At 46.1% G+C, this 14,236-nt stretch overlaps 2 protein-coding genes across 2 annotated transcripts in view; both read left to right on the top strand.

Annotated features, from left to right (window-relative positions):
* The window catches only part of LOC142495722 (zinc metalloproteinase-disintegrin-like cobrin), a 1,243,131-nt gene that overhangs the window by 50,554 nt on the left and 1,178,341 nt on the right, over nucleotides 1–14,236 (top strand). The window lies entirely within an intron of this gene.
* LOC142495724 (zinc metalloproteinase-disintegrin-like VLAIP-B) overlaps nucleotides 1–14,236 on the top strand; it is a 383,444-nt gene that overhangs the window by 104,354 nt on the left and 264,854 nt on the right. The window contains exons 5-6 of the mRNA XM_075601590.1: nucleotides 8,764–8,947; nucleotides 9,613–9,675. Coding sequence (XP_075457705.1) covers nucleotides 8,764–8,947; nucleotides 9,613–9,675 — 247 coding nt within the window. The remainder of the gene's footprint in view (nucleotides 1–8,763; nucleotides 8,948–9,612; nucleotides 9,676–14,236) is intronic.

Raw genomic sequence — 14,236 nt, 5'->3', positions numbered from 1 at the left:
TGTAATATAAATATAAATATAAAAAATATATATACAGTACTGTTGTTCTATAAATATACAAAATATACAAAATATATATACTGTTGTTCTATAAATATAACTATAAAAAATATATATACTGTTGTAATCTAAATATAAATATACACAATATATATACTGTTGTAATATAAATATAAATATAAAAAATATAAATACAGTACTGTTGTAATATAAATATACAAAATATACAAAATATATATACTGCTGTTATATAAATATATATATAAAAAATATATACTGTTGTAATATAAATCTACAGAAATAACAAAAATATTAGATACAGTACTGTAGATCTACAGTACATTATTTGATATAAAAAATTTTTTTAAGTTGTATAAATATACTTACGCGTTTGTTACCCTTGGTGCCCTTTTGCGTTCTCTGGTTTTCCCGTGTGCATGATAGCTCACGGTGGTTGCTGGCACAACGAGGCCAGAAGTAGCTAACCAGCGTTGGACAGCAGCAATTCGGTGTCCGCTCCTGTACATCTCCTTAATTCGCATGCTGAGATCCTTGGAAATCTTTTTAACAGGCATTGCTGCGAGTAGAAAGAAATACAAACACAAGAATGTATATTCGATGTTTAGTCGATGTGTATTCAATGTGCAGTGAATCCACAAAATGGATGGTGTATTTATACGGTAATGACTCACATTAGAGTACGCCCACTTTCAACACCTGTACCTCGACGCCATGCATAAAAGGTTACACACTTTGCATAGCCCACCACTCGATGATCTTTATCTGAACTTGCCCTTGTCCAGATGCTGCATTGTGCCACCTGCTTCCATGGATCAACCCCGATTCTACGGACGCAGGAACCCATTCGGCTCTGCCGTGCCTGTCATGCAGAAAAAGCGAAAGGCGGTTGCCGTTTCCACGCCAAGGCAAAAGCGACAGGCTAAGGCAAATAAAGAAAACCTTCTGCTGACCCCAAAGGCTAAGAGTTTTCATAGACGTCAGCCTTATTATGTCAAGAAGAAATACGGTGATGTACTCTCGACGCAAAACGAATGGCAGCCAACCCATCGAACCCGCAGACCACTTCCTTATATACGCTTCGACGGCTGTGCCGCCGCTGTCCCGGAAATCTTCAGCCCGTCTTCTCCACCCCTCGTCCTCGACGCTGCCGCCGCCCTCGCAGAAACCCACAGGCCATCTTCTCCAGTTCTATCCGACGCCGCTGCCGCTGGTGCCTCTGAAATCCACGGGTCACTTTCTCCTTTGCTCTTAGATGACTCTGCTTCTCGCCCGGAATCCAAAGGTCACTTTCTCCATCCCTCTTCGACGACGCTGCCGCTTCTCCTCTACTGGATATCCAAAGGTCACCTCCTCCACCCTTCGACGTCGCTGCCGCTTCTCTCCATGGAACCCCCATCTCATCCTCCATTGCACCCATCCACCCAGATGTCCACAGCACGCCATGCACAAGAAGCAGCTCGTTAGACCGGATGCTGAATGGATAAGTGTGGATATCCCCAGGAACTCTATTGTGCTGGCAAAGATAGATCTGCTTCTGGAGACCATGCTAAATGTGGAGCAACGGATGCTACATATGGATCAACGGATGTTAGATATGGATCAACGGATGCAACATATGGATCAACGGATGGATCGACGGATGGAGAAGATAGGGGCTGACATAGCGGGTATACATAATTTGCTCGGTGTTAATGCCTCTGTTTCCCCGACGCCGGAGCAGGAAAGTGGCATGGATGTGCTGAATGGGAGCATCGACCCCCTTCCATCAGAAGCGCACCCCCTCCACCAGAAGATTTTGTGTACATGTATGCCGTTGAGGAGGACATGACAACCCCGTCAAGATCACGCAAGGAGACAACACGGCGACCAAGACCGGAGGAAAGCTTCCTCCCAGACAACCTACCATCGCCCGTCGCTTCAAGCACACCCGCTCGCAGAAGACCTACATTTGCTCGCATCGATACGGTGCCTGACATCACCCTGCGCGATCTGCCACCGGCACTCAGGGGAAGTATAGGGTGCTGAGTGCTGGCGCACCCCACAAGTATGCCTTGTTACTTTTTAAGCACCATGTGCCCTACTCTTTGTACTGCGACTGGGCCTTCAGTGTGAACTACGAAGGAAATCGCGTAAAAAAGGCGCTTCCTGCCAATTTAAGAAAGACCATTCTGGGGGAATTGCAGCGCTTTTATACAATTACTGATCCTGTAATGAAAGGTGACTCTTTGATAAAGTTCCACAAACGGAACGAAACGCGTCAGATGTGTTCTCCGTGATGTGATTTGCAGCACTACAGTGCAATAAAGCTGTTTTTATTCATTCATGCATTCGGCTGAGTTCCTGTTGCAGTGACCACCCACCAACTACTTTTTCCTTTACTGTAATGAAAGGTGTTCGAGACTGCATTAATGGCGTTTTGCGCCATGCAAGAAATCGGCCATGGACGGACAATCTGGTGGACTTTCTGGTTTAATCACGGGTACTGTAAGACCATACTGTTGTGCTGAACTGTAGTGTACATGTTTTGACCTGCTGTACTTAAATAAAGGAGATGTTGTTGTGTGTTTTTTAACTTGTATTTATACAGAAATGTTTTAACTTGCTGTACACACACAAAGGACCTGCACAATTCCAGTCCCTAAGGGCCGCAAACAGACCCGGTTTTCAAGGTTGTCCTGAAAACCGGGCCTGTTTGCTGCCCTCAAGGACTGTACTGGTGCAGACTGTTTTGCACACCATCCCACTGTATATGTTTTGACTTGCCGTTCTTTAATAAAGGAGATGTTGCGTTTTGTATATTTTATGAATAAAGAATTTGTTTTTATAACATGTGACTGTAAACCATACTGACTGACGGTAAATGTTTTTACTTTCTGTACATAAATGTTTCCACTAGCAGTAAACCATACACCTGTTGATGTTTTGAATTGCTGTGCACTTAAAATGTTTCTACATTGTACAGTATTTGTAAATAAATGTTTTTGTACTTACTCCACCAATAAAAGAACATGTTGATTTGTTTTACATTGTTCCATTGGCTCCTTTGCTACTGTAACAAAATACAGTGTTTCTAGAATGTACACTACTGTCGAGGCATACTGTAGTGTATAGTGTAGGCATGCTCAGTACAAGAGTATTAAAAAAATAGAAGACACATACTGTACTGAGCTGGCACTATATAGAAGACACATACTGTATGTACAGTACTGTAATACATGTAGAATAAATGCATAGTTTTTATTTTTTCGGGTTTATTACACAGTATACTGTTTATAAAAAAGTATTGTATACTGTACGGCCGGAAAACATCAGCATACTGTTTCAGGTACAGTATTCTATCCTAATCAATAACAACGGCCACTAAACTGTAGACTCCGGTACGTGGGTTTTTAAATCCAATTCAGCAATGTGCAGGCATTTTTACACAAAGCGATATTATCCATCGAAATCCCTCCATTAGCCGTTTTCTTTTCTGAGGAAAAACAAAAAGAAAAGTTTTACTGTAATGGTCAGCCCCCTAAAGAAGTTCCCAGCCAGTCCCACCAATAATTTTCTTGGGGGGGGGGGGGCGTCTCCTGTTCACATGCGCATGCGCCTACCGTCGATGTAATGTAATGACACGCATATGCGTTTCAAGAAGGTTCCAATGCGCATGCGCCTAGCGTTCCACCAATTGTTCAGTATCTGCAGCACAGTACTGGAGAAGCCGCTCAGCCAATAATATTGCTTACAGGAGAATCGCTTGACTTTTGAATCGCGCCAATATTGATACTGTATTGTAACAATAAAAAAAATACAGAAAATAATACGGCAACAATACTCACCATAGAATTTCCCATTCAGCTGGCGCCGGCGCCAGGCCACTGCCAGTCCAGTGTTCTTGATCATCCACGTCGATAGTTTGCAGCGGGACTAGTACACCTGTAGTGAGCTGATGAGGCTGGAAATTGCTTAGGTACATGCAAGCTTGATCGAAACTGCACGCGAAATCCGGCTCAGGCTTGCTGGATAGACAGCAAGGGTTGTCACTGACGGTGGGACCGTTATTGGAAGCCGGTGCTGGTGCATAGCTTGGCAGCGACTGTCGTTTCTTAGTTGGTTTTAACACGACCTTTCACCTTTTGCTGTCTGCTTGATCATAGATGCAGGAAAAAGCCAGTGATACACACCAATACCCTCCAACAAATTGTGGCTCAATACGATAAAAAGAGGGATCGCTACATAACCTTTTCCTTATTGCACGCTTCCACGTATGAGGAGCTGGCGAAAATTTGTAAAAGTCATAGTTTTCGATAAAATACTGATAAATTTGAACAACTGTTGCCATCTTATCATCTGTTGCATTAATCGCGGCCCATATCAAATACGCGTAAGTTCTGTCGGGTTTTTGGAAAACGGGCTGCACTTGAACACTCATGGCGATGGCTCTCTGGAGAATAACAGAAACTGGTCTTTGTCTTTCTTTAATATGAAAAGCCTAAATTGATACATTTTTTGCAACCTCTTCCTTCAGTCTCAAGGCCAATTTACAATAGCACACTGTGGTATCTTTTTTAAACGAAACACCTGCAAGTCGACACATTACTGAAGTGCCGCCTCTGCGCGAACACCATTTGGCGACAAGTGGACAACCACCTGTGAAACGACGTTCACCGGTTTGAAGAAGAGTTTAACAAAGGCACCAATCCTGGCATACACCGATCCCGAGCAGCCTTACATTCTTCATGCCGATGCAAGCTTCAACGGCCTGGGAGCAGTCTTGCATCAGAAGTACCTACCTGACCTCTGACCAGTGGCCTACGTCAGCCGCAGTCTGACTCCCAGTGAGCAGAACTATCCCGTCCACAAATTGGAATTTTTAGCTCTCAAGTGGGCAATCGTGGACAAACTCCATGATTACCTATATGGCGTCACCTTCGAAGTATGGACGGATAACAATCCACTGACGTATATACTGACGTCCGCCAAACTGGATGCCACTGGCCACAGATGGCTGGCGGCTCCACTCAAACTACTGGTTCATGCTTAAGTACAAACCGGTGTCCCTGAACATCTGAGCCGATGCTCTGTCCCGAAGGCCGGGACTGAATACCACCCCAGACAATGACCCCTGGGAAGAAATCCCTGGACCAGGGATGCGAGCTATGTGTTAAATGGCAGCTATCATGGAAGATAGAGTGGCTGTCTCGGAACTGTGGGCCGCGGATTCCTTGGGATGACAATCCAAAGCTATTCCTGCTGCCTACGGTCACCCAGAGGGAATGAACATCACCTCAGATAAGACCATTGTGTGGAAGGATCTGGTACAATACCATATACGGGATCCAGTGGTTGGCATGAGCTGCCAGGCGGTCCAGCAGAACAAACCTGCATTACTGAAATGTGCCCCCAGCGCCATTCTTATGAGAGAGGTGGACAAGTTCGAACTCGACAATTGTCTACTTTATAGAGTGGGGCAGTACCATAATCACCCAGATAGAAGACAGCTGGTTCTACCCCGGAACCTACACCACATGATCTTACGAGCGCTACACGATGATCATGGGGATCTTGGAGTGGACAAGACCTTCGGTTTGATACGAAACCGATTCTTCTGGCCACGTATGAGAGAGTTAGTTGAACACTACTGCCGTCGATGCTCCCAGTGCATGCATCGAAAGACCCTACATACCAGAGCTGCCCCAATGGCTCATCTGAAGAGCTCCGGTCCCATGGATCTCGTTTGCATGGATTTTCTTTGTATTTAACCAGATGCCCGAGGCATCAGCAATGTACTAGTGATTGCTGACCACTACACTCGGTACGCACAATCCTTCCCAACCAAAAAACAGAAGGCTATTACGGTGGCCAAAGTATTATGGGAGAGGTACTTTATCCATTATGGACTGCCCAATCACTTGCATTCTGACCAAGGTCGGGACTTTGAAAGTAACCTCATCAAGGAGTTGCTTAAACTATTAAATATCACCAAGTCCCAAATTACTCCTTACCATCTGGAGGGAGATGTTCTGCCGGAGAGGTTCAACCAGACTCTCCTCAACATGCTCGGTACCCTGAAGGTCTCTCAGAAGAGAGAGTGGAGTAAACATGTGGAATCCTTGGTGCATGCCTACAACTGCACCCGCCATGAATACACAGGGTTCACTCCCTACATTCTGATTTTCGGGCGAGAAGCAAGGCTACCGGTGGATATACGTCTGAGGGTATCTACCGATGGGATACCCAACAGGACGCACTTCAAGTATGTGCAACGGTTACAAGACAGCCTACAATGAGCTTACCGATTAGTGGAGTCAGCATCTGCTCATCTGAATGCCTGTAACAAACGGCGCTATGACATAAGGTCCGGCATCGGGAAATTCGTCCTGGAGACGCCGTTCCCCTCCGCAATCTAGGGATTCCCGGTAAACACAAGCTGGCCGACCGCTGGCGCGATGGGGTCTATGAAGTGGAATCACAGATGCCGGGCCTCCCGGTACCGCATAAAAAACGTGGATGGCCATGTACAGGTCTGGTATCGCAACCATCTACTGCCTATCCTGCAAGTGGGAGATGACAAGCCAGAGATACTGGCTACACCACTGGACGGTGAGCTGGAGCAATCAGAAGCTAGCAAAGAGACTATAACTGAAACCATCTCTGAAACCAACAATGATCATGCAGACAGTGAAGAAACAGTGAATGAAACCGTAGCAGATCCTATGGAAGGACCCTCTCAAAGGGTACTCCGAGGTCACGGAGCACCTCCAGAGGTGCTATGGGTAAAGGGCCCAGACGAACAACGCCTACAAGGGTGGCTCCAGTGAGTCAGCCTCTGTATCCAAGAAGTTCCTGCTTTGTGCCACCAAGAGACTTTTCAGAGGCATTTGTACCCTCAATGGGAGAGGCTGAGCCTCAGGACTATGTGCATTACTCCCCACATGGAGAAGAGGAAGAGCTTCGCAGAAGCCAGAGAATTAGGTACCCTCCAACTCAGGAAACCTATGACACAATTGAGGCACACCCCACTATAAGGCACAGCAGTGGTCTCGAACTAAGGTACACTCCATTATTGTGATGTTTACTCAGATGGAGAACCACATGTAAAGTTGATTGTGTAAACAGTATAGTGTGTGTTAAGTTTGTACAGAGTGCAATGCATTTTCATTATATAGTTTGTGTGTTTGGTTATATGTTACACTGTCCTAAGCGGGGCCGTTGGGATTCCATCAGGAGGATAGTGTAGCCCTTCTAAGGTTCCCCACAGGGCCCCGTGGTCCCGTTTACCTCCGTTACAGGGGGGAGTGTTGCGACAGCTGGTGGCTTTCTCCGCAGGGCGCTGCCATATTGGAAATGTCCTGCATGCGCAGGAGACTTGCGCATGCACAGTGATAGCACAAGAGTCACAGCCATTGAAGCAGAGAGCTGTGAGGAGAACTACAGCCCACAGGATGCATAGGGGCAAGGAGCACATGTCACGCGAGAGCCAATGGGACACTGAGATTCCCTGCAGCAGGGAATAAATACATTTGTCACTCCAGTTGGAAGAGGGACCTCTGAGGAACATGTAGTGTCCAAGGAGCAGTGCTCCCCTGGACTAGGGAAGATCTTCCCATTAAGGCCCCAGTTAGGCCCAAACTCACTGTAGCTAGTGACTGCTTTAGGGAATTCCCATAGCCAGGGACTTTTCCCTAGTAGCCGCATATAGTCAGGTACAGTACCAGTGAGATGCCACTCGGTGACTGCGGCCTGTGTTCTGGGACCAGACCACCAGCATGGTAAAGATGGTAAGGTGATATTATCCACGCCGGAATTCACCCCACACGGAGGCGGACGCCATCGCGGATGACAATGTTGGATCAGACTGATCCTCTGTTATTCTTCATTACCTGGGTGCTTGAGCCCCGGGCAGGTACCTAACTAAGTGCACCAACACTCCACAGGATAGCACTATCTCCAACACTTTGGGTGGGCCTTGACCTTGGGAAAGGGACATCAGGGAATTGGTGCCTGGCACCCAATGTACTCTGGGGACACGCGCTGTTGGTATCAGGTTGGAGGCTATATTACTGTGGGGTGCAGGGTACCTATATTATTGTGTTCAGTAAAGGTTGTTGGCATATATTTGTGTGTGTGTATTATTAGTATTGTTCCTGTAAGGGTTCCTTTCGCCAAGTCGGGATCCAATGCAGGTGGAGGCGCTGTCACCATAAGAATCAGGTACACCCCAGGCTCCTAGTGGTGGAGGTTCGGTTCAGGCCTTCTGTGAGCCACAGGTAACTCGCCACACACCCCGTAGCAGCCATATCTTCCATAGGGTGGGGGGAACGAGAAACATATATATATATATATATATATATATATATATATATATATATATATACCACGACTATTAAGGTTATGGTGGGTAAAAAAAAGTGACTAAAACCCTCCACATGATACCCATCAAGGTTGAAACATGTCTGTGAGTGGGTTAACTGACTTTGCATCTCCCAAGTCCTTGCTTAAAAGCTGTGTTTAAAGCAGCATGCATTGACTAAGGGTTGCTCATGTAATGTGAGCATGAGATAAAAAGTGGCACTGTGTGCTCATTTGCATGTCATTTCCCAGAATCCCTTGCTGCAGTGGAAGTGCTGTTTGCTGGGTGATAATGGTGAAAGACAGGGTTGCAGACCTGTCTAAGACATGCAAATGAATATACAGGAATATTTACAGTTGCTATATATATATATATATATATTAGTTTCTTTGTTGTCTTTGCAGTGGGTTTATCCAGACACAAGGTCGCAGGTACCTGATTGAGCCCCTGAATCTCACAGATAGTGATGAACATGCAGTGTATCCCTATGAGAGCCAGGAGGAGCCTCTCAAGACCTGCGGTGTCATGAACACGGCCTGGGAAGAGGGCAAATTCACCAAGACCTCCCAGTCCACCAACGACACAGAGGTGAGTCAGAGAGAGGACTCTGTGTACACATAGAGAGGGAGCATTTTGTATGCAGAGGAGGAAGGAAGACATGGTTTTGGGGTTTCCAACTCTCTGTTTAACCCATTAGTTATGGACTTCCCACTTTACATAACCCCTCAGTACTTGACTTCCTCTATATATGCCCCCTTGCTCGGCTTTCCTCTCTTTATAACTCCATCAGTGCTGGGCCTTCCTCCTCTTTATAGCGCCATCATTGCTTGACTTCCCTCCTTTATATAGCCAACTCACTGCTGTGCTTCCCCACTCTGTATGATCCCCTCATAACTGGACATCACCCCTCTGTATAACCTTTCAGTGTTTGGCTTCCCCCCTTTGTATAAACCACTGGTGCTGTGTCCACCCCTCCTTTATATCTCCCTCAGTGCTGGCATGTGCTACCCCCTTCTGTATAACGCTTTAAGTGCTGGGCATCACTCCACTGTATTACACAATGGGGGCTTTGCTTTCTCCCTATGTATAACCACCTTAGTAATGGGCTTTCCCCCTCTGCATAACCCTTCAATTACAGTATGTGTTTACCTCTTCATATAACCCACCCAGTTCTGGGCTTCCCCCTCTGTATTACGGCCTCAGTTCTGGGCTTGCCTCTTTTTTAATAACCTGCTCCCATTCAATTCTTTCAGAAAGAGGAATTCCTAAAGTCACAGAAGTTCATCCAACTGTATGTGGTGGCTGATAACTCGATGGTAAGTGAACGCGCCATGTTTGTGTAATGTACTTGTAATGAACATGTAATACTGTATACTGTATGTGTATTATACAGGCAGCGTCAAACACACTTATAAATCATGTGGCGATTGTGGTAATCAATATCTGGCAATTAACTACTGCCAGAAAGGCCTGCAACAAATAGAGCAGCTTGTATAGATGTGCAGAGCAACATTTGTCTACATGCAGAAAATTATTTATGTGCCAAGCCATGTATATTCCCATACAAAACAATGTGGTTATTAGAGGTGCAAATTTTCCGCCGGAATAAGATTACACCGCAGATGGGCCATTTTGCGTAATTTCCCAGCTCAGTTTCAAAAAGGCATATATTTTTATTTTTACCTATCACAGACTGTTCATGGTCCCACGGTTCAACAAAGTATCTGTCCGCTCCTCCTTCCCTTACCGTGCACCCCACAACTGGAACAATCTATCGGAGACTTTCACTGCCACCACCAGTCTAATTTCTTTCAAAACTAAAGCTGTCTCAAATTTTAATATGGTCTATAACTGTTACATACGCATATAACTTATATTATCTTTAACTGTGCATGCAATGCCTTGTATATAATGTATAACCCTGCTCACTTAATGTAACAATGTATTTGTAACCATGTATTTGTCATCATAACTCTATGCCCAGGAAGGACATACTTGAAAAGGAGAGGTAACTCTTAATGTACAGTAGTACTTCCTGGTAAAACATTTTATAAATAAACAAATCAGTCCAATAGATTAGGAATCAAAACCTGCAAACAGAATCCGAATCCACAAATTATTATAGGAGGGGAGTACATAAATAGGGATGCAGCCTCACGTTTAACCCATTGTGTTGCAGGCAGGGAATGGCTGTGAGTTTGTTGGGCTGCTGCTGCTGTAGTACTATAGGTCATATATTTAAACCTTATTTACCTTATTTACTTATTAAATTATTAACTGAACTGATCCCTGTCTGTGTGTATCCAATCTACACCCTGGGCTGTGGCCTGGGTTTTTAAACTGTTTGCTCTGGAACTCTAAGAAACCAACCTCCCCCCACCTCCACCTCTCAGCCCCGCCTTCTCTCTCTCCCCCTATTCTCTATTCCCCCTCATCTCTCTCCTTTCCCTCATCACATTATTTTCCTTAAATATCTTATGATTGTGTCGGCAAAAAGACTCACAGAACAGTAAAATAAAGATTAAGCCAAGTCCCTGGCCCCTGCCGTCCTTCCCAAGGGCTTATCTGTCCACCAGACCCTTGGGCTACCCTGTTATTACATGCACGGTAGCCCCTTACATCCTAATGTAAAAAATGTATGTATTCCTGTGTGAAAACTGTATAAAAACTATAAAAATGTGCTTAGTGTAACAATAAATCAGATCCAGTGTCTCTGGACATGCAGGGCTGAGAAACCCTTTGCGCAGCCTGCATGTACAGAGAAAATGGCTGTTGCTTGGCCTGGAGGATTTGGAGAGGAGCAATTGACAAAATAAATGGTGTCCAGGGGCAGAGATCAGGCCAGGGGGGGCATCAGACCAAAGTCAAATTCATTTGCTGCCTTCCCAGCCAGAGTCGCACTAGCCAAGTTTAAGATATCCTGTTTGGGGGAAGCCATTGCCGAGTCCCTGTGGTAGGCGCTGGACTTATTGGCAAATTTGAAATTACCTCCTCAAAGCCCTTTAACTCTGGACACCCGACCCCTGCCCTGATTGGTCCGTGAGCTGAATCCGCACTCTGATTGGTCGCCAGCCCAATATTTGTTGGGGGGAGGGAGAGGGGGTGTTCAATGTATTTTATTGATGTTTATATTGTAATCGTTATTGGGGTAGAGGGATTGGGTGAAGGGGTTATTTGCCCCAGGGTGGGTGGTTAGGAATATAGGGTGGGCAGTGGGAGGGGTTAACCCTTTCATTACCATAGTGGTTACTACCACTAAGGTAATTAAGCAGTTAACCCCTACCACATCCTTCCCGGTAGGCCTAACCACCCACCCTGGGTCAATGACCCCCTTCACTCACCCCTCTGCCCCCCACAAAACAGGTAGTCTTACGCAATTAACCCTTTAAACAGTGCTAGAGGCACCTTATTCCTAGCGGGTACATTTTAGACACATTAATACACATTACTAGGACTGTAGGCAGCCCTAGGCAACAGAACTGACACTTCTGTCACTTTCACTGACTCAGGGGAACACTTGTCACATGATTTATACTTGTGTGCCCCTTATACCTGACGGGATACACACAGACTGTTCTAATATAATTACAGGGTTGTCAGCATCAGTGGGCTGCAGAGCTGACACTCTACCTTTACCCACTACGACTCCGGGGACCCTGTTTCATGGTTTATACAGTTGTTACATGGCATTAATCTCATTCCCTTATTCCTGGGGAAGGGACATTGGCATTTCAAATACATGTACAGTATTATTGTAACCAAGGGGAGGGGAGGGGAGGGGAAGGGGGGGGGGAAGGGACCCTCGCTACTGCCTAGACACAGGTGCTGCAATCAGGGGAAATAGCTGAACTAAAACTTAAAGAAAAGAACCCCTATAATGAGAGCACTCAATGGCTGGTGAACTGATCCTGATGACCTAGGAGCCTGAAATAAGGTAAGTAATTAAATCTAATATGTACTGATGAATAATTTAAAACACAATATTTATTAGGAGAAATCCTCAATTCAAATATAAATGTGTGGATAAACCTCTATGTGAGGTGACCCTGAACAAAAAGGCAAAAATTAAAAAGGAGATGGGGATATGGGAATAAAGGGGGTAAACAGTCCTATTGAAAGCAATAGGTACTCTCATAACAACTTCACCTGCCAAATGTAGTAAGTGGTTAACTGGTGAGCACAGGAGCCTAAGAGATGTTATAATCTGTTATATATAATAGCGTGGCCACCCTGTGTTTGCATACACAGTTATGGGGGGATTACATTTCTTTCACGACTGTTGGGTGCGTGTATTCACAGAGTGGCTATTGGGGATATCACAGTGCGGTCCCTGAGGTACCCCGGGCCGTTCTCGGAGGCACTAGCGGGTCGGTGTGTAGCATTCTTTAGCCAGAGTGTTCATTGGCTGAGGTGCGACACACGGACCAATCAGCCACTGGAAGGTGTATCCTGGGGGGCGGGGACTCACGGCGAATTGCCAGACCAATGGTGAGGTATGAGATAAGTACAGCCTTCTGGAGGGCATGCGCTGGCGGAGAGGGGGGCGTTTTCACTTGTCGGCACTCTGACTGACACAGTGGCGCCTTGCATGACGTCATGAGCATGCGCGATAGAGGGGTGTGTCGATTTTCAATCATCCTTTATTCATTACTGTTGTGAGAGGGGTATATAAGTAACCAAGGTTGCCCCAGGCTCTATACTCTTGATAAATGACCTACCCGTCCGAAACGCGTAGGAGGTTTTTGTTCACCTCCTGGGGTGGTTTTTAGTGGCTTTGTGCTGAATAAATAGAATTTTAATTTTCACCACCTGACTCCCTGGCAGTGCGCTGTTTTTCTTCTATTTCTATTGCTCTATACAGTATTATTACCCTGGTTGGGTTTGAGAGATGACACTCTACAATTCCCAACCTGGTTCAGGGGCATCCAGCTGGACCAAATACCTTTATTAATGGCCTTGGGACCCCTTCACCATCACATGCATGCATACAGTTTTGGCTCACGGTTCGTGGGCTATCTGAAGATGCTGTACGCCTCTGCAGAGTGTTTGGTTAAGATAAATTGGTTCCTTACCGCACCCTTGGCATTTGGTAGAAGAGTACGTCAAGGTTGCCCCTTGTTCGGTCAACTCTACGCGCTAGCCATCGAGCCTTTCATTTGTTTATTGAGGAGAAGGCTCACCATGCTTGTGCTAAGAGAACGAGGTAGTCCTCGTGGGCGAGGTAGTCCTCGTGAGATTACATACTCCTCGTGGACTAGGACCTAGTTGATCTGGAGAGGGCACGAGTGCCAGGAGGGGAAGCACTTTGGTGATCAACCAGCTGGTGGCCTCTCAGCTGTGGCACCGGCTGAGCGTCCTGAGTCCGAACCCTGTATTTATCACCAAGATCCGGAGGAAGTTGCTGGACTTTCTCTGGATGGGAAAGCATTGGGTCTCTGCGGGTGTTACATGCCTCCCTCTGGGAGAGGGCGGACAAGGAGTAGTTTGTGCGTGCTCCCAGGTACACACCTTCCGCACCCAATACCTGCAGAGATACCTGTATGCAGACCCTTCTCCACAGTGGTGCCTGCTGTCTTCCAGCTTCCTTCGCCAGCTGCGCAATATGGGGTATGATCGGCAATTATTTCTCATCAAGCCTGAGGGGTTTGGGAGAGACCTCTCAGTGTTGTCGGCATAGTACCAGGAAAGCCTCAAGCCCTAGAGCATGGTGTCCGTGTCTAGGAAAGGAGTGGCTGTTGGGGAGGACCTCCTGACCGAACCCCTGCTGTATAACCTAGCAGGCAGTGCACGGATGTTGGAGTCCCCCAGCATCATTCGTCGCTTTTGCCAGGCACGGATGACCCAAGTCGGAGATCTCCTGGACTACAAACTGTCGGA

This window comes from Ascaphus truei, chromosome 5 (genome assembly GCF_040206685.1).
Source record: "Ascaphus truei isolate aAscTru1 chromosome 5, aAscTru1.hap1, whole genome shotgun sequence".
In the NCBI taxonomy this organism is placed as follows: Eukaryota; Metazoa; Chordata; class Amphibia; order Anura; family Ascaphidae; genus Ascaphus; species Ascaphus truei.
This window is presented reverse-complemented; position numbering and strand designations above follow the sequence as displayed.